Source organism: Mesoplodon bidens (assembly GCF_964165515.1).
Source record: "Mesoplodon bidens genome assembly, chromosome: 8".
NCBI lineage: Eukaryota > Metazoa > Chordata > Mammalia > Artiodactyla > Ziphiidae > Mesoplodon > Mesoplodon bidens.
The window spans coordinates 98557760-98573085 of NC_138165.1; the positions used below are offsets into that span (position 1 = coordinate 98557760).

At 40.6% G+C, this 15326-nt stretch overlaps 1 protein-coding gene across 1 annotated transcript in view; it reads left to right on the forward strand.

The window, feature by feature from the left end:
* Positions 1–15326, forward strand: part of ACSL3 (acyl-CoA synthetase long chain family member 3) — an 85796-nt gene that overhangs the window by 43429 nt on the left and 27041 nt on the right. The window contains exon 2 of the mRNA XM_081241622.1: positions 8782–9198. Within this exon, the coding sequence (XP_081097748.1) occupies positions 8821–9198 (378 nt within the window). The 5' untranslated portion in view covers positions 8782–8820. The remainder of the gene's footprint in view (positions 1–8781; positions 9199–15326) is intronic.

Below are 15326 nucleotides of genomic sequence, written 5' to 3' on the forward strand. Positions count from 1 at the left end.
ACCTTCACGTTGTTAAATCCAGTGTCTGATTCCCAGTCCTCCTCTTTTTTTAACAATTTTTTTATTTTTAAAAAATTGTAGTAAAATATACATAACAAAATGTACCATTGGAATCATCTTTGAGTGTATAGTAGGCATTAAGTATAGTCACATTGTTCTGCACCCGTCACCATCAGCCGTTCCCCAGAACTTTCCCATCGTTCCAAACTCTCTACCCATTGAACATAATTTTCCATTCCCCTGCCCCCTCAGCCCCTGGCAAACACCATTCTACTTTGTCTCTTATGAATTTGCCTATTTTAGGTTTCTCATGTAAGTGGAATCAAATCTTTGTCTTTTTGTGTCTGCCTTATTTCACTTAGTGTAATGTTTTCAGGGTTCATACATGTGGCATGTCTCAGAACTTCATTCGTTTTTTAAGGTTGAATAATACTCCACTGTGTGGCTGCTACGTTTTGTTTATATATGTATGCGTCGTGGATATTTGGGTTGTTTCTGTCTTTTGGCTGTTACGAATAACGCTGCCGGGAACTTTGGTGCGCAGATATCTGTTTGAGCCCATGCTTTCAGTTCTTTGGGAAATATACCCAAAAGTGGAATTGCTGGATCATATGGTAATTCTTTGTTTAATTTTTTTAAGGGACTGCCGATCTGTTTTCAGTAGCAGCTGTACCATTTTACATTCCCACCAGCAGTGGATAAGGGTCGCAGTTTCTCCACCTCCATCTCCCAGACAATGCTTTTTATTTTCCGTTTTGTTTTTTTCTCTTTTGGTAACGGCCATCCTAATGGGCGTGAAGTCTCAGCTCATTGGAGGCGTGGCTTCCATTTATCTGTGTTGACGACACGTGTAAAGCGCATCAGTCTTCCTTGACTCCACCCTCCTGCTTCTCCTCTGTCAACACCGACCCCTCCTCTCATGCTCTGTTTGCTGGCCCCTCTCGTCCCCGAGCCCTCTAAACATTGACATGCCCCAGGATCTGCTGTTTGTACCTCTTCTCACTCCCTAGGCCATCTCAGCCAGTCTCATGCCTGAAATACCACAAATAGGCTGAGAATTCCCAAAGTTAACCTTTCACAAAACGGAACTGCTCTTCTTCAAAATCTCCTCCTGCAGCCTTCCCCATCTCAGTAAATGGCAGCTCAGTAGTTTTCAACGTCTCAAGCCAAAACCCTGAGAGTCACTTTTGACCCCCCTTTCTCTCTCGCTGTATACAGGGCTGTACCTTCAAAATAGAGTCAGGTCATTTCTCACTGCCTCCTTCGTCCTCCTCCTGGTCTAAGCCAGTGTCATCTCCCCATCCGATCCCTGTCAGAGCTCCTGCAGCAGCTGCGGTCTCCCACATCAGTACTGTTCTCACAGTGACAGGCCCTTCAGGATCCGGCCCCTTTCTCACAGTATCCTCTCCGACCTTGTCTCCTTACACTGTCCCCCTCTCTCCCTGGGTTCAGCTAGAGTGCTCATTTCCCAGATATCCGCTCATAACATCTGAGATGCCTTTTCGTAACTGCTTTCTAATGCAACAGTCCTCTCCTCCCCCAGATTCATTCCCTTTAACCTGCTTTATTTGTCTCGGTAGCTCCTGTTACCTCTCGATATTTAGTTACTTGTGCGTGGTCTGCTTGCTTCCCATGTTTTGTTCGTGACTGTGACTTCATCCTCTGGAAGAGGTCTGGGTATGGAGTCTGGGTTCAATATTTATTTGGCAAATGAATGATTGAATCTTTGTTTATATGTTTAATAAGCATTTGCTTTTCAGTAGACTGGAGTTTGAATGTGGGATTGCAAAGGGTGTGTTTTTTTTGTGTGTGTGTTTTAAATATTAATACTGTACTGCTGGAATACTTCAGTGCACTCTGGATATATGGTAGTCTTACATATTTGTGAAACTATTGGATGCAAATTAGTATGGTTTCATTTTAATCTTAATTACAAGTTGAGGAGAATATATTGTCTGTATGTATTAGCCATCTGCATTTTCTCTTTTTTGGCTTCTTTGTACATATTCTTTGCCCAGTTTTCCTTTTTGTTGCTTGAATTTTTTTTTTTTTTTAATTTATAGGAGTTCTTTCTATATTCTGTCACGGCATTTTTTTTTTCTAAATCTTGTTTTCCTTTTTTTAATTGAAGTACAGTTGATTTACAATGTTTCAGGTGAAGAGCATAATGATTCATTCATATATATTCTTTTTCGTATTCTTTTCCATTATAGGTTATTACAGGATATTGAATATAGTTCCTTGTGCAATGCAGTAGGTCTTTGTTGTTTATCTATTTCATACGTATCAATAGTAGTATGTACCTGTTAATCCCAAATTCCTAATTTATCCTCTCCCGCCCTTTCCCCTTTGGTAACCATAGTTTGTTTTCTATGTCTGTGAGTCTATTTTTGTTTAGTAAATAAGTTCATTTGTATCATTTTTTTAGATTCCACATATAAGTGATATATGATATTTGTTCCTTTTTGATTTTTTAATTTAATTTACTTTTTATTATTTTTTGGCTGCGTTGCGTCTTCGTTGCTGCATCGGGCTTTCTCTAGTTTCAGCGGGCGGGGGCTGCTCTTCGTTGTTGTGCGTGGGCTTCTCATTGCAGTGGCTTCTCTTGTTGCAGAGTATGGGCTCTAGGCACACAGGCTTCAGTAGTTGCAGCACGTGGGCTCAGTAGTTGTGGCGCACGGGCTTAGTTGCTCCTCGGCATGTGGGATCTTCCCAGACTAGGGATCGAACCCATGTCCCCTGCCTTGGCAGGCGGATTCTTAACCACTGCGCCACCAGGGAAGTCTCTTATTTTTAAAATTGTGTTACCATAAAGAAATGTTAAATCTTTAAAATTTATGTGGAATTAATCTGTAAGAATTTATGAGAAAATTTTGAAAAATATGGCTAGTGAGGGTCTTACCAGCTATTTAAAGCAGTAGTTCTCAAACATAAGTGAACATTAAAATCACATGGTTGCTGTTTAAAACTGAGTCTGCCAGTAGTTTTCAGCTTATAGGTATTGGGAAGGAAAGGAAAGGAAAGGTATGTCTGAGGAATCTTTATTTAAAATATACTCTAAGGTAATTCTGATCTGATTGGTCCATGGATCACAGTTGAAAAAGCATTGTTGTAGATCTGTCTTTGGTGTAGTGTGGTATTAGCAAAGCAGTAGACAGATGGATCCAAGAAACAGAACAGTGTCCAGAAACGAATCCAAGTGTGAATGATAACTTATTATGGAAGATGACATTCTGGTTAATTGAGAAAAGGATGGTTTATTTCATAAATGGTTCAGACAGTTCACCTGAAAGGAAAAGTTAGCTTTTTCCCTTACACAATAGAGAAAAATAAATTCCATGTTGATTAAAGATCAAAATATAAAGATTTTGCAAATACTAGAAAAAAATATAGGATACCATTAGTTTAACCCTGGGGTTGGATGAGGCCTTCTTAAACTAAATTGGAAACCTAGAAGCTGTGAAGGAAAAGATTAATACATTTAATGGTTCAAGTTTACTTTCTGAAAGGTGATACTCATATTCTAAGATGTGGCAACATAATAAAATAGCTGTGACTGGTTTCCTAGTGTGGATGAAGAATGTTGCCTGCCACATCAGTAAACAAAGAATGTTGTGGCCGTCAAGCCATGAGCCCATTCAGGATAGAGAAGAACAGAATACTGGCCCTACACAGTTAAGGTGCATATCAAAGGAATGATTTCAGTGAGCCCAGACTCTTGCATCTTCCTATATATAGAAAAGCACTAACTTCATTAACTTGATGTTTGTTTTTTTCTTTAATTAGCAGAAATCTTTTGATATTCAACTACCTGATTTGTTTTTGCAGAACTCCTATATATCCTGGCTCCTTCCTTACCTCTTTGGAACAGTCTTTCAGAGCTATCTGAGAGCCTGTCTCCTGGGCTTAAGTCCTCAGTATGTCTGTGGAATAAAACATAAACACTCGACTTTTTGGATGTGCATTTTTTTCAGTTGACACTAGTCTACATTTTCTGTAGCCATTGAGCAAATAAGATGCAATTGACCAAACTTTTGTAACTTTACCTAGTTTATCTAAAACATTTTAGAAAAGTTAAATGTCTTAATTGCATGTGACTGGTACCTCTAGGCTACGCTTGACACCATTGTCTCTCCCCTCCCTTGACTTTCATGACACTGCCCTTTCCAAGTTCTCCTACTTTGTTGGCCTTTTCCGTGGGATTTTCCTCCTCTCAGTCTTGGCATTAGTTTCCCTCCAAAGTTTTCTGTCCTTGAACTTATCTTGGAGGTTTCCTGTGTGTTCTTTTTGGGCAGCTCTGACCCCTCTTAACTTTCACAGTTTGTGTATTTGGATGACTCACAGACATCTTAAACCCATTATTTTCGAGACTTGTATTCATCTCCTTTCCACCAATCATCCAGCCACTGACCAACCTCTTCACTGTTTGTATTTCTGTCTCAGTTGAAGGCACCCCAGCTGTTTTCCCTCCTTTCACTGCCTCTGCTCTAATTTGCAACTTTATTCTGTTGACGATTCAGATACAGTACCACCCTCACTATGTTAAGCAGAAAGATTTCAGTTGTTGGAAAGGCTGGAGGAACAGCTGCTACCCTTGCCACCCTCTGGGCAGGTAGCAGCCAGGAATCCTAGCTGCTCGCTCCTTGTCACACCCACCATAGCCTTGTGACCTAGGAGTAAATGATTACTTGTTATCTCTTATGTAATTTCCTTCCCTCCAGTTTCTGCTGCCTTCAGGTTATCCTCTGCATAAAGTTATTTTCTAATACTGTGTGTTTATGTACATTTGAATGCAAACTAAGTTTCTTCCTCAGCATCAAAGGCCACAACAATTTGACCTTTAAAATTTGGGGCCTTTAACACCTTGCCCTCATCGCTCATCTCCTCATCCCTACCCTGCTCTACTGGGTGGCTAATTATTTCCTGAACACCTGCTGATTTTGGTGCTTGTTCAAGCTGTGTGGTATCATCTGTTCAAAATCTCCATTCCTCTGCCCTCCCTATCCCCAGACTTTTAAGATCGTAATAAATTGTTGTTTGGTTCAAGAGGATGTCTCAGAAAAAGCCAGAACTAGCCTCTACCTTTTACTGTACTCTTCTTGAAACACTTTATACCCAATGATCAGTACTTATTAAAGTTTCGTAGTTTTAGTTCTTATATTTAGGCCTGTGATCCATTTTAAGTTAATTTTTTGTATGGTATAAGAAAAGGGTTCGTCTTCGTCATTTTATATGTAGATGTCCAGATGTTCCAGCACCATTTGTTGAAAAGACTGTGCTTTCCCTGTTGAGTTTTTTTGCCATCTTGTTGAAAAGACTCTTCTTCCCCTATTGAGTTTTTTTTGCCATCTTGTTGAAAATCCGTTGTCCGTAATGGAAAAGTTTATTTCTGGACTCTCAATTTTATTCTATTAATCTATATATATGTACTTTTTCTAGTACCACACTGTCTTGATTAATATTGCTTTGTATTAAGCTTTGAAATTGAGATGTGTGAGCACTTCAACTTGGTTCTTTTTCAAAAGTTTTGGCTGTTCTGGCTACTTTGAATTTCCGTGTGAATTTTAGGATCAGCTTACAAAATTCTTTATAAAAGTCAGCAGAGATTTTGATAAGCATCTTGTTGAATCTGTACATCAGTTTGAGGAATGTTGCTATTTTAACAGTATTGAGTTTTAAAATCCATAAACAGGATGTTTTCTATTTAGGTCTTTAATATCTTTAAACAGTGTTCTGTGGTTTTCATAGTACAAAGTTTGCACTTCTTGTTATATCTAATCCTAAGTATTTTTGAAAGTGTTGTAAATATAATTGTTTTCTTCATTTTCCCGTTATTCATTGCTAGTGTATAGAAATACAATTTATTTTGTATATTCATCTTATATCCTGCAGCCTTTGCTGAACTCTTTGTTCCATTAGTTTTTCAGTGGATTCCTTTGGATTTTCTATATTACAGTCATATCATCTGTGGATAGAGATAGTTTTTAAAATCACAGTTATTTTTATTTTATTTTATTTATTTATTTTTTTTTTGTGGTACGCAGGCCTCTTACTATTGTGGCCTCTCCCATTGCGGAGCACAGGCTCCGGACGTGCAGGCTCAGCGGCCACGGCTCACGGGCCCAGCCGCTCCGCGGCATGTGGGATCTTCCCGGACCGGGGCATGAACCCGTGTCCCCTGCATCGGCAGGCGGACTCTCAACGACTGCGCCACCAGGGAAGCCCTTAAATCACAGTTATTTTTAAATTCAAAATACAAACATGTGGAATTAAATTTCAGAGTACTTAGTGAGATAACATCATTCTCCTGGGTTATTAAGGTGCATCTTATTCTTTGCAGTTCTGATGTCCTGAAAGTATTAGGGCCATTGTTTTCGTTGTGCCACTTTTCTGTACAAAAACCTTCAGTGGCTCCCCATGCCCTTTGTGGCAGACATCTAGATTCTTTGGACTCATTCTTCAGGGTACTACACAATACGTTGTGGAAGAAAAGAGCTTGGAATGGTGAACAGAGCCCAGAGGTCAGTTGGGAGTCCTGGCTTCTCTCCAGCTGTGCATGAGCAAATTCGGAGGTGTCCCTTTTCTTGTAAAGTTGCAGAGTTTGACTTTTAATTTTTTAAGAACGGTTTCCTTTAGTTCTCTGAATATATTTATAATAGCTGCTTTGATGCGCTGTCTGCTAGGTCTGACACTTGGATCCTCTCAAGGAGGATTTCTGTTGCCTGCTTTTCTCCCTGTGTGGGGGTCATACTTCCCTGTTGGTTTGCATGCCTCATAATTTTTTGTTGTAGACTGGACATTTTAGTTATTTTTGTAGCAGTTCTGAATACTGATTCCGCCTTCCCCTTTTCCGCACTTTCTTGTTGTGTTGTTTGCTTGCTTGTTTGCTGACTTGGCTGACCGGTTTTGGTGAAGTTTACTTTTTCTGCAGTGTGCATCCTCCGATGGGGCTCCTTCAAGGGCACAGCCTTGGGAACACGCACAGTTACTCTGAAGTGCCTTCTTCAGGGGGTGACAGCGCGGTGGTTCTTGTAGGGACTGTCTGCCTCCCTGATCTGCCTCTTGGCACCACACCCAGCAAATATTCTCCACTGATAGCTAGTTGATTGCTTTATTGTCTTGCACAGTGCCCTGGGCTATAAGTTGCCCCACAAGGTGATCCAGTTAAATTAGGTGGTCTTCGTCGGGGTTGTGTTTGAGGCCAGTCTTTGAGCTGCGCTGACTCCAGGAGGGCTCTTCCTAGCTGTCTCTCTCCCACGATTCCATTGAACTTCTCTGGATCTGTTCTTTTGCTTGTTCCTGTTGTGCAACTACCAGCCTCATCTTAGTTGCTCACCACTAAAGTCTCCATTGTTTTCCATAGTGCCATTAGGCTTGAACTTCTCTGTTCTCTGTTCCAACTAAGGTCAGTCCTCTTAGGGATTGCTGAGTGGTTCTATGTTCTTACAGCCTGCTTCTCTGGCCTGGGGAGAACCTCTGTGCCATTGCTCCAGAGCCAGGGGCAGGGGCAGCAGCTTGTCCTCTGCTCTGTGAGTGGGGTCCTGGGCTTGGCTGTAGCCACTGGTCTCTGGAGCTTCTCTCCCTGCATCCACCTTACGAATCACGGTGCCCAGTAGTCTTGGTCTGCTGCGTCTGCAGTAGAGCTTCTGCCCTGAGTGGAGACTGGGTGAAAGAAGGGATTCCTCAGATTTCTCGGCCACACTTTCCTAGAATAGAAGTTCTACGACTTGGAGATGAAGAATGCTAGAAATCATCCTGGATTTAGAGCTGGGTGGAGTAATCAGTTAGTAGTTAGCTTCAGTTTTGTTTCTTCAAAAATGATATTATCACCTACCTACCGAACAAAGGCTGTGTCCTCTGCCTCGTGTTCTTCTTCCCCACTCTCCCTCTTCCTTTAAGTCTCAGCTCAAATAGCACTGGCCAGGGAGGCTCTCATGGACCACCCACATACTAGAGCACCTCTTTACCCTTGCCTGGTCACCTAGTATTTCCCTTATTGGGTTCATTTTTCCCTCTTAGGATTTCTCACCATCTGGTGATATTTGTCTACCTCTCCCAAAGAATGTATAGGTTCCATGGGAAGAGAGACTTAGATTGTTTCCTTCACTGTTACAGTCCCTATACTTAGAACACTGTCTGACACATAGTAGATTCTCAATAAATCTGATAAATGCAACATATAAAATGTCCAAAATCTGTTGTCTTCTTGCTTTACAATTTAACCTGCCTAAAGTGAAAAATATCTAGAATCACTGTGGGAAGTGAATTTCATATTGTTTGCTAACTCCAATTGCTTGTTGCTGCCTAGAGTGGGAGAAGGGGGCTCCCTGGGAAAGAAAGCAGTGATGATTCAGCAGTGGCTGCAGGGGTCGGGAGAGAGGAGAATGTGGCATATGTGCTAAGTGTTTGCCATCTCTAATGTAATGAGACACTGAAGAACAGGAAATGGGTGCATTGTTGGTCTCCATTCTCTTGTAGGTCTTCTGGCTTGCTTCCTCTTCACCACTGGGAAGTATTTGTGGTTACTGGGGGTTAAGTTGGAAAAGCCACCTGTTTACAGAATGATGTGGAAACTTTTCTGTAGAAATCCCATTGTTAATAGATATGGCATAAATGTGTATCCTATAAATATCAGGAGTGGACAGGAGATTGCTGGCGGCCAGTATACTAGCTGCTGTTTATTGGGAAAAAAATCGTGTGCCTATCTGATATGAAGACTTTTTCTTTAAAGTTATTTAAGAATGATTTTTTGACTAGTAACTTTCTTTCTTTTCCTTCTAGATTCTTACGGAAATCTGTTAATTCTACTTTTTGAGCACTATGAATAACCACGTATCTTCAAAGCCATCTACTATGAAGCTAAAACATACCATCAACCCCATTCTTTTATATTTCATACATTTTATAATATCACTTTATACTATTTTAACATATATTCCATATTATTTTTTGTCTGAGTCAAGACAAGAAAAATCAAACCAAATTAAAGCAAAGCCTGTAAATTCAAAACCTGAGTCTGCATACAGGTCTGTTAACAGCTTGGATGGTTTGGCCTCAGTATTATACCCTGGATGTGATACACTAGATAAAGTTTTTATGCACGCAAAAAACAAATTCAAGAACAAAAGACTCTTGGGAACACGTGAAATTTTAAATGAGGAAGATGAAGTGCAACCAAACGGAAAAATTTTTAAAAAGGTAATGTGGTTTTTTATTACCTTTGAATTCGCTCTGAATAAAATGTGCGCTTAGAAATGGTGGCAGGGGACAAGCACGGCCTGCTTCTATTGGAATTTGCTGATGTGGCAGGAGAAACAGGGCAGAAGGGGACTAGACTGCGCTTTTTTCTCCTTCTGTACCCCCGGCATGGATTTGTTCCGAATTTTCACGAAGACATTGAGATCACTCACTGGTGTGGGTCACTTCTGAGCCTGAATGGCCACCAGGACTTGGAATAGAATGTCTAGGGCAGTTTGGGGTTTGAAACTCTATTCCCTGGTAGTTCCAGAAGCACCTGTGAGCTCGAGATTGCTCTGGGTTTTGGGGTGTGACCTTTTTCTGATTATAATGTAGGTTCCATTGGATACTTAATGAGTTGGTACTTTGGTTTGTGGCAAGTGCTTTGGTTTTCTAAGAATTTCTTTTCACAGATACAGAACTTGCCATTATTGATTTGAAACAGAGGATAAGACCTCCTTAGAGGCAGTGTAACAGTGCTTAAGAGCCTGGACTCCAGATACAGACTATGGGTTCGAATCTCGGCTTTGCCACTTACTAGCTGTGTGTGACTTTCGAAAAGCTATATAACAAATTTGCCTCAGTTTCTTTAACGTGGAGGTAATGATCATTGCTGACATTTATTAGCATTTCTTATGAGCCAGGCTGTTTTAAGAGCTTCACACATATCAACTTATTTAAGACTTACAATCGCCTTACGGGTTAGTGTGATCGGGATATCCCTCCTTTACAGATGATGGCACTGAGGCACAGATAGGTTAGGTAACTTACCCAAGGGCATTATAGCTAGCTAGCAGGTGGTGAAGCTGGGACTGGAACCCAGGGTGTCTAGCTCCATACTCCTTAAATAATCCCAGCTCAGAGTTGTTGAGAGGATTAATAGATAGAGAAAGGGAGTGAGAGAGAGTGAGAGTGTGTGTTTGTGTGTGTACATTCTACAACTATGTGTGTGGAACAGTTTGTGGTGTCTAGTGTAAATGCTGTAGCTTTTATTATCATCTTGGGAATTCACTGGGTAAAATTGTATGAATGATTCTAAAGACTTATATCATGGAGTAGTGCAGCCCTGTGAAGGGTAATAAGTATAGAAATGTCATGAAAATGCTGTTTATGAACTTGGGTATGTGAGTTTCTTATAAACGGTTCTTGAAGTTCTGGTAGGTGAAAATTGAAGATAAAGTGTTTTTAGAGGCAGTAAGGTGATCTGTAGTTAGTTGATAATTTTGTTAGGTTATGGGTTTAATACCTGTGTAGGCAAAGTTGTTTTTCCCTTACCCTCTTTTTTCCAACTACATCCTGACTCCAGCTGTCTTTTTTCTGTTAATCGTGAAGGAACTCTCAGATCTTGGAGGAGAGTCCAAATAAGCACAGCTATGGAATGAAATGCTCAGATTTACTCCTGTTACTGCAGAATGTGGGGAGGGGAGTGAGAATGATGTTGTTTAACTTAATGGTCCATTAATTTTGCCACTTACCACACAAATTCCAGTCATCATCTTCTAAACGTAAAGGAGATGGCGCGCAAGTTAATATCAGTAACGCCTAGAAATTAAAAAAACATTATTTTAACTCTACACAACAGGATCTGTATGTGTTCCTAACCTTCAAATGGAGTGATGTTTTATCCTGTTGTGCCTGGAACCCTCCTGACTTACACTTGTTGTTCTGGCATTAGTAGTGCCCCCTACAGTCGCCAGAGGGATTTGGATAAATCCTGTGGTCACTCTACTGTTAAGGCATTTTCCCTATTTCTTTTGGTGACTTAGTTTTGCCTCACTTAAATGATTTTTTTTCTTTTTTTTTGCTAAATTAAGATCTAGCTGGGGTTAGTTAATAGCACATTTCGAGAAATTGAAGTCATGTAGTTAAGCATGTTTGATTACTCTTCTCTAGCCTATAGATTATAATTTGCAAAACACTTTATCATAATGGTGTCTGATTTTTGTCATATTTAGTTGCTACTTTTTATGGTGTACCATCCTTGATTCTGTCTTTGCGAGATCTGGTAGTTATAAAAGGTACTGAAAACACTACATTTTTTAACTGCTAAAGTTTTCCACTCCTCTGCCTTCTGTGCTTTTGGTATCTAAAATAAACATTCATTTTTGTCCTTTGACAATTCCTACTGCTATTTGAATTCAAAGATTGGGTTCTCTTACTTTTAATGAAAGCATATATAACAGAAATGCAGTTTTAGCAGGAAGCTTATTTTTTCTCTAGTATCCTGCACACACTGCAGGATAGTGTGTGCAGGATACACACACTATGCATTTTATGGAGCTAGCACTTTCAGTCATCCAGTACTCATAGCAGCAGACTGGTTCCCAAGTATATAAAAAGGAGAAAAATATGGTGAATATGAAATTCTTTCTTAATTCAGGTATCAGTATAATTAGGACAAAATAAAATTCTAGAGCTACCATAGTTGTTCCTTAAATGTGGCCAGATAGGGCTTCCCTGGTAGCACAGTGGTTGGGAATCCGCCTGCCAATGCAGGGGATGCGGGTTCGTGCCCTGGTCCGGAAAGATCCCACATGCCGTGGAGCGACTGGGCCCCTGTGCCACGGCTGCTAAGCCTGCGCGTCTGGAGCCTGTGCTCCACAGCGGGAGAGGCCGCGACGGTGAGAGGCCCATGCAAAAAAAAAAAAAAAAAAAAAAATGTGGCCAGATAATGCAGTGGACACAAGCAAAGTTCTTCTTCTTCTTTTTTTAAAAAAATTAATTAATTAGGTTGTGCTGGGTCTTAGTTGCGGCACATGGGCTCCGTAGCTCTGGCTCACTGCCTCCTTAGTTGTGGCATGTGAACTCTTAGTTGCGCCATGCCTGTGGGATCTAGTTCCCTGACCAGGGATCAAACCTGGGCACCCTGCATTGGGAGCACAGAGTCTTAACCACTGCACGACCAGGGAAGTCCCGACACAAGCAAAGTTCTTATGCCCCGTGCATGGTGTGTGTGTGTGTGTGTGTGTGTGAGTGTGTGTGAGAGAGAGAGAGAGAAAGTATGTGGCTCTTTCCTCCCTGTCTTGACCGTGGTGCCTTTGTATTCATTGTTTATTCAACAAAGAAATATTTGAACTCTAGTAGAAAAGTTAGAAGGTGAGAGAAACCATTTTCAGTTAGCACCCTGTCTATACTACATCACTGTCAGAAGGTGTGCCTACCATTGACATTTGCCATTAACTTCGCATTTGTGATTCATCAAACTTTTTTCAGAAGTCTTTAATATAAACCCTGATGTAGAAAACACATTTTTTCTTGTTTGAAATTAGACTTATTGGGAAAGTAGGTTTTGTGTATCATAAACAAAGCAAATATTTTCTGTTATCCTTACTTGAGAAGGTGTGCTTTACCACTGGTTAGCCAAGACTTCCGTTTCTGTTGGTCTGCATTGCAACTGTAGCAGTGGTCTGTAGACTGGATAAGGGGGTATCTCCACTGTGTATTAAACTAGGCTGCCCCGCCCTTGGTTTCTTATTTAACACCCATTGTATTGCAGCAGCAGCTGCTGCTATGGAAGGATAGTGAAAAGGGGACCTTTCACAACCTGCCCTTAGATGTAAAAGTGGAGTTGCTTAGGCAGTGTGGCCTCTGCTCAGAGTGCTTACTAAGAGTGGAATACATACATAATCTTGATGGAGTGTATCTTCATATAATAGTTTCCATATTTGAAGATAATTTTATATTGGAAAATAAAGCTAGTGATTAGCAATATCTAAAAGTTTTCTCCCTGTTTTGGGGGACTGAGCTTTGGGGATTAACTCTAGAGTGTATCTGGCATGGTTGAAACAAAGATGCTCAAAGCTTTATTTCAAATGAATGAACTCTGAAGCTTTGTTTCCGTCTTATCCCAGAAGTCTGTTTTGAGCTTCCAGGGGAAGGTAAGTGAAGATGCGATGGTTCTGCTGTAATTATGCCCAGGATAGTGCGGCCATCAGCTTCACCAGGACAAGTTTCCCAAGGGGCACAAACAGAAGAACAAACGGCGAAGAAACAGAGGTGGCTGTGTTCCTGAGGCTTGGCCAGCTTTTCCAGGACTATATCGTGCTGTCATTTTAAGTCTCATATGGTTTTATAAAACTGGCAGAGTGAAGCGTGTGGAACGTGTCAGTAGCTCCTGATTCCAGCCTTCCCAGCAGCAGCAGCAAGTGCTTGTACTGATGTCTTTTGAAATGAATTAACAATGAAATGATCAGCTTCCAGAGCGTTTTAAAAATACATGTACCTGAAATAGAACAAAGTTGCAAAGAATAAAAATAACTTTGCAGTGAAACAGAAGACACAAGACCAGGTCAAACATTTAGTGATCTAACTTCCGGAGATACTTTACGTTTTTTTCTAATATATTTTACACACCTTAGAGAGAAGAAACTAGAAGGAATTATGCAGTCATAGTGCTTAGAAAGAGAAGTTTCACTCTGACTGACGTTCCTTCTAAATTGATGCAAAAAGATACTAGAAATACTCATTTCTGTTCTTAGGAGTTGACTTAGCTTTCTTTTCCTCTTCCTCATTGCCTACTTTTGTGTTATTTCTTTCTTGAGTCATTTTTTTTATCCTATTTGCATATGTGTATGACATTTATTTTTTGACTTCTTAGGATATTTACATAATTTATATAAAAAATAATGGCCCATCTCTTGGCCAGAATTTGTGGTTGGTTATTATATTAATACTGTCCCCAGCCGAAATGCTTGGTTTTCCTTTCCATACTTGCTCCTCTCCCTGTCATCCCCCTGTTTGTTAAAGGCACCGCTGTGTACCAGATGGCTCAAGTCAAAAACCAGGAGTCTGATTTTTTTTTTTTAATTTCCTCCTTACAGCTCCCTCCACCTCCCTCCCTTTAAAAAAAAAAAGAAAAAATCAGGTCTTCTGCTTCCACTCTTGCCTCTACTATAATCCACTCAAACACAGCAGTTGAAATGATATTTTACAGCTGTTAATCAGGCCACCTTACTCACTTTCCCAGCAGCATCTCAACTCCTTTCTATAGTGCAGTTGGAGCGTTGTGATTTAGTACTTAGATTCTGGAATGAATCTGCCTGGGTTCATATCCTAGTCCGTCACTTAATAGCTGTGGGATTTGAGCAAGTTATGTTTATTCTGTCTATGCCTCAGTATTCTCATCTGTAAAATAGGGATAATAATAGTAATTATCTTAAGAGTTATTGTGAGGGTTACTTACAGCATACCTAGCACGTAGTAAACACTAGTAAAGGTTAGCTGCCCTCACCGTCATCATGGTTATTACCAACTGTCCAGATCTCTTGAATATTTTCACTCTCTGGCTCCCTCACAATAATTTGTTTGTAAAGATCTTCATTTGCAGAGGGAAAGGTTAAATGAAGCCAGATGTACTTTGTCGATGGTAGGAAAGTATATACTTTTGAGATATCTCTGTTCTGAATGGTTAAAGTAAAAGTTTTAGTGCTGATAGAGGTTAAACTCATCTACCTGAAAACTTAACCTTTATAGAATATCTTACTCTTCAGGGCCCTGACTGGTTAAGTATTGTGTGATTTTGTTTTATGGAATGTTCTGTATCTTATCTCCATTTTATTTTTTTATTTTAATTTTTTTTGCGGTACGCGGGCCTCTCACTGTTGTGGCCTCTCCCGTTGCGGAGCACAGGCTCCGGACGCACAGGCTCAGCGGCCATGGCTCACGGGCCCAGCCGCTCCACGGCATGTGGGATCTTCCCGGACCGGGGCACAAACCCATGTCCCCTGCATCGGCAGGCGGACTCTCAACGACTGCACCACCAGGGAAGCCCCATTTTATTTTTATAGTTTTCTTTTGAGGTAAGAGGCCTTCCTCATCAGCATAATCAAGGTATCTAATTTCATAGGTTCCTGAACAAAGGTAAATTATTAAGTTCCTATGTCCCAGGCAGTGATAGTCTGAGCGACAACATTGATACTTACATATGTGTATGTCACACCTGTCATAGAATGAAAATACAGGCAATTAAATGTGAGAGAGGAAAGCGACTGTAGAGATCATTTAGCCCCCAACTAGGTTTACAAATGAGGAAACCGCCTAGGCTCCATGGTGAGCGTTCACGTAGCCACACTAGGCGTGCGTTTTCCTGA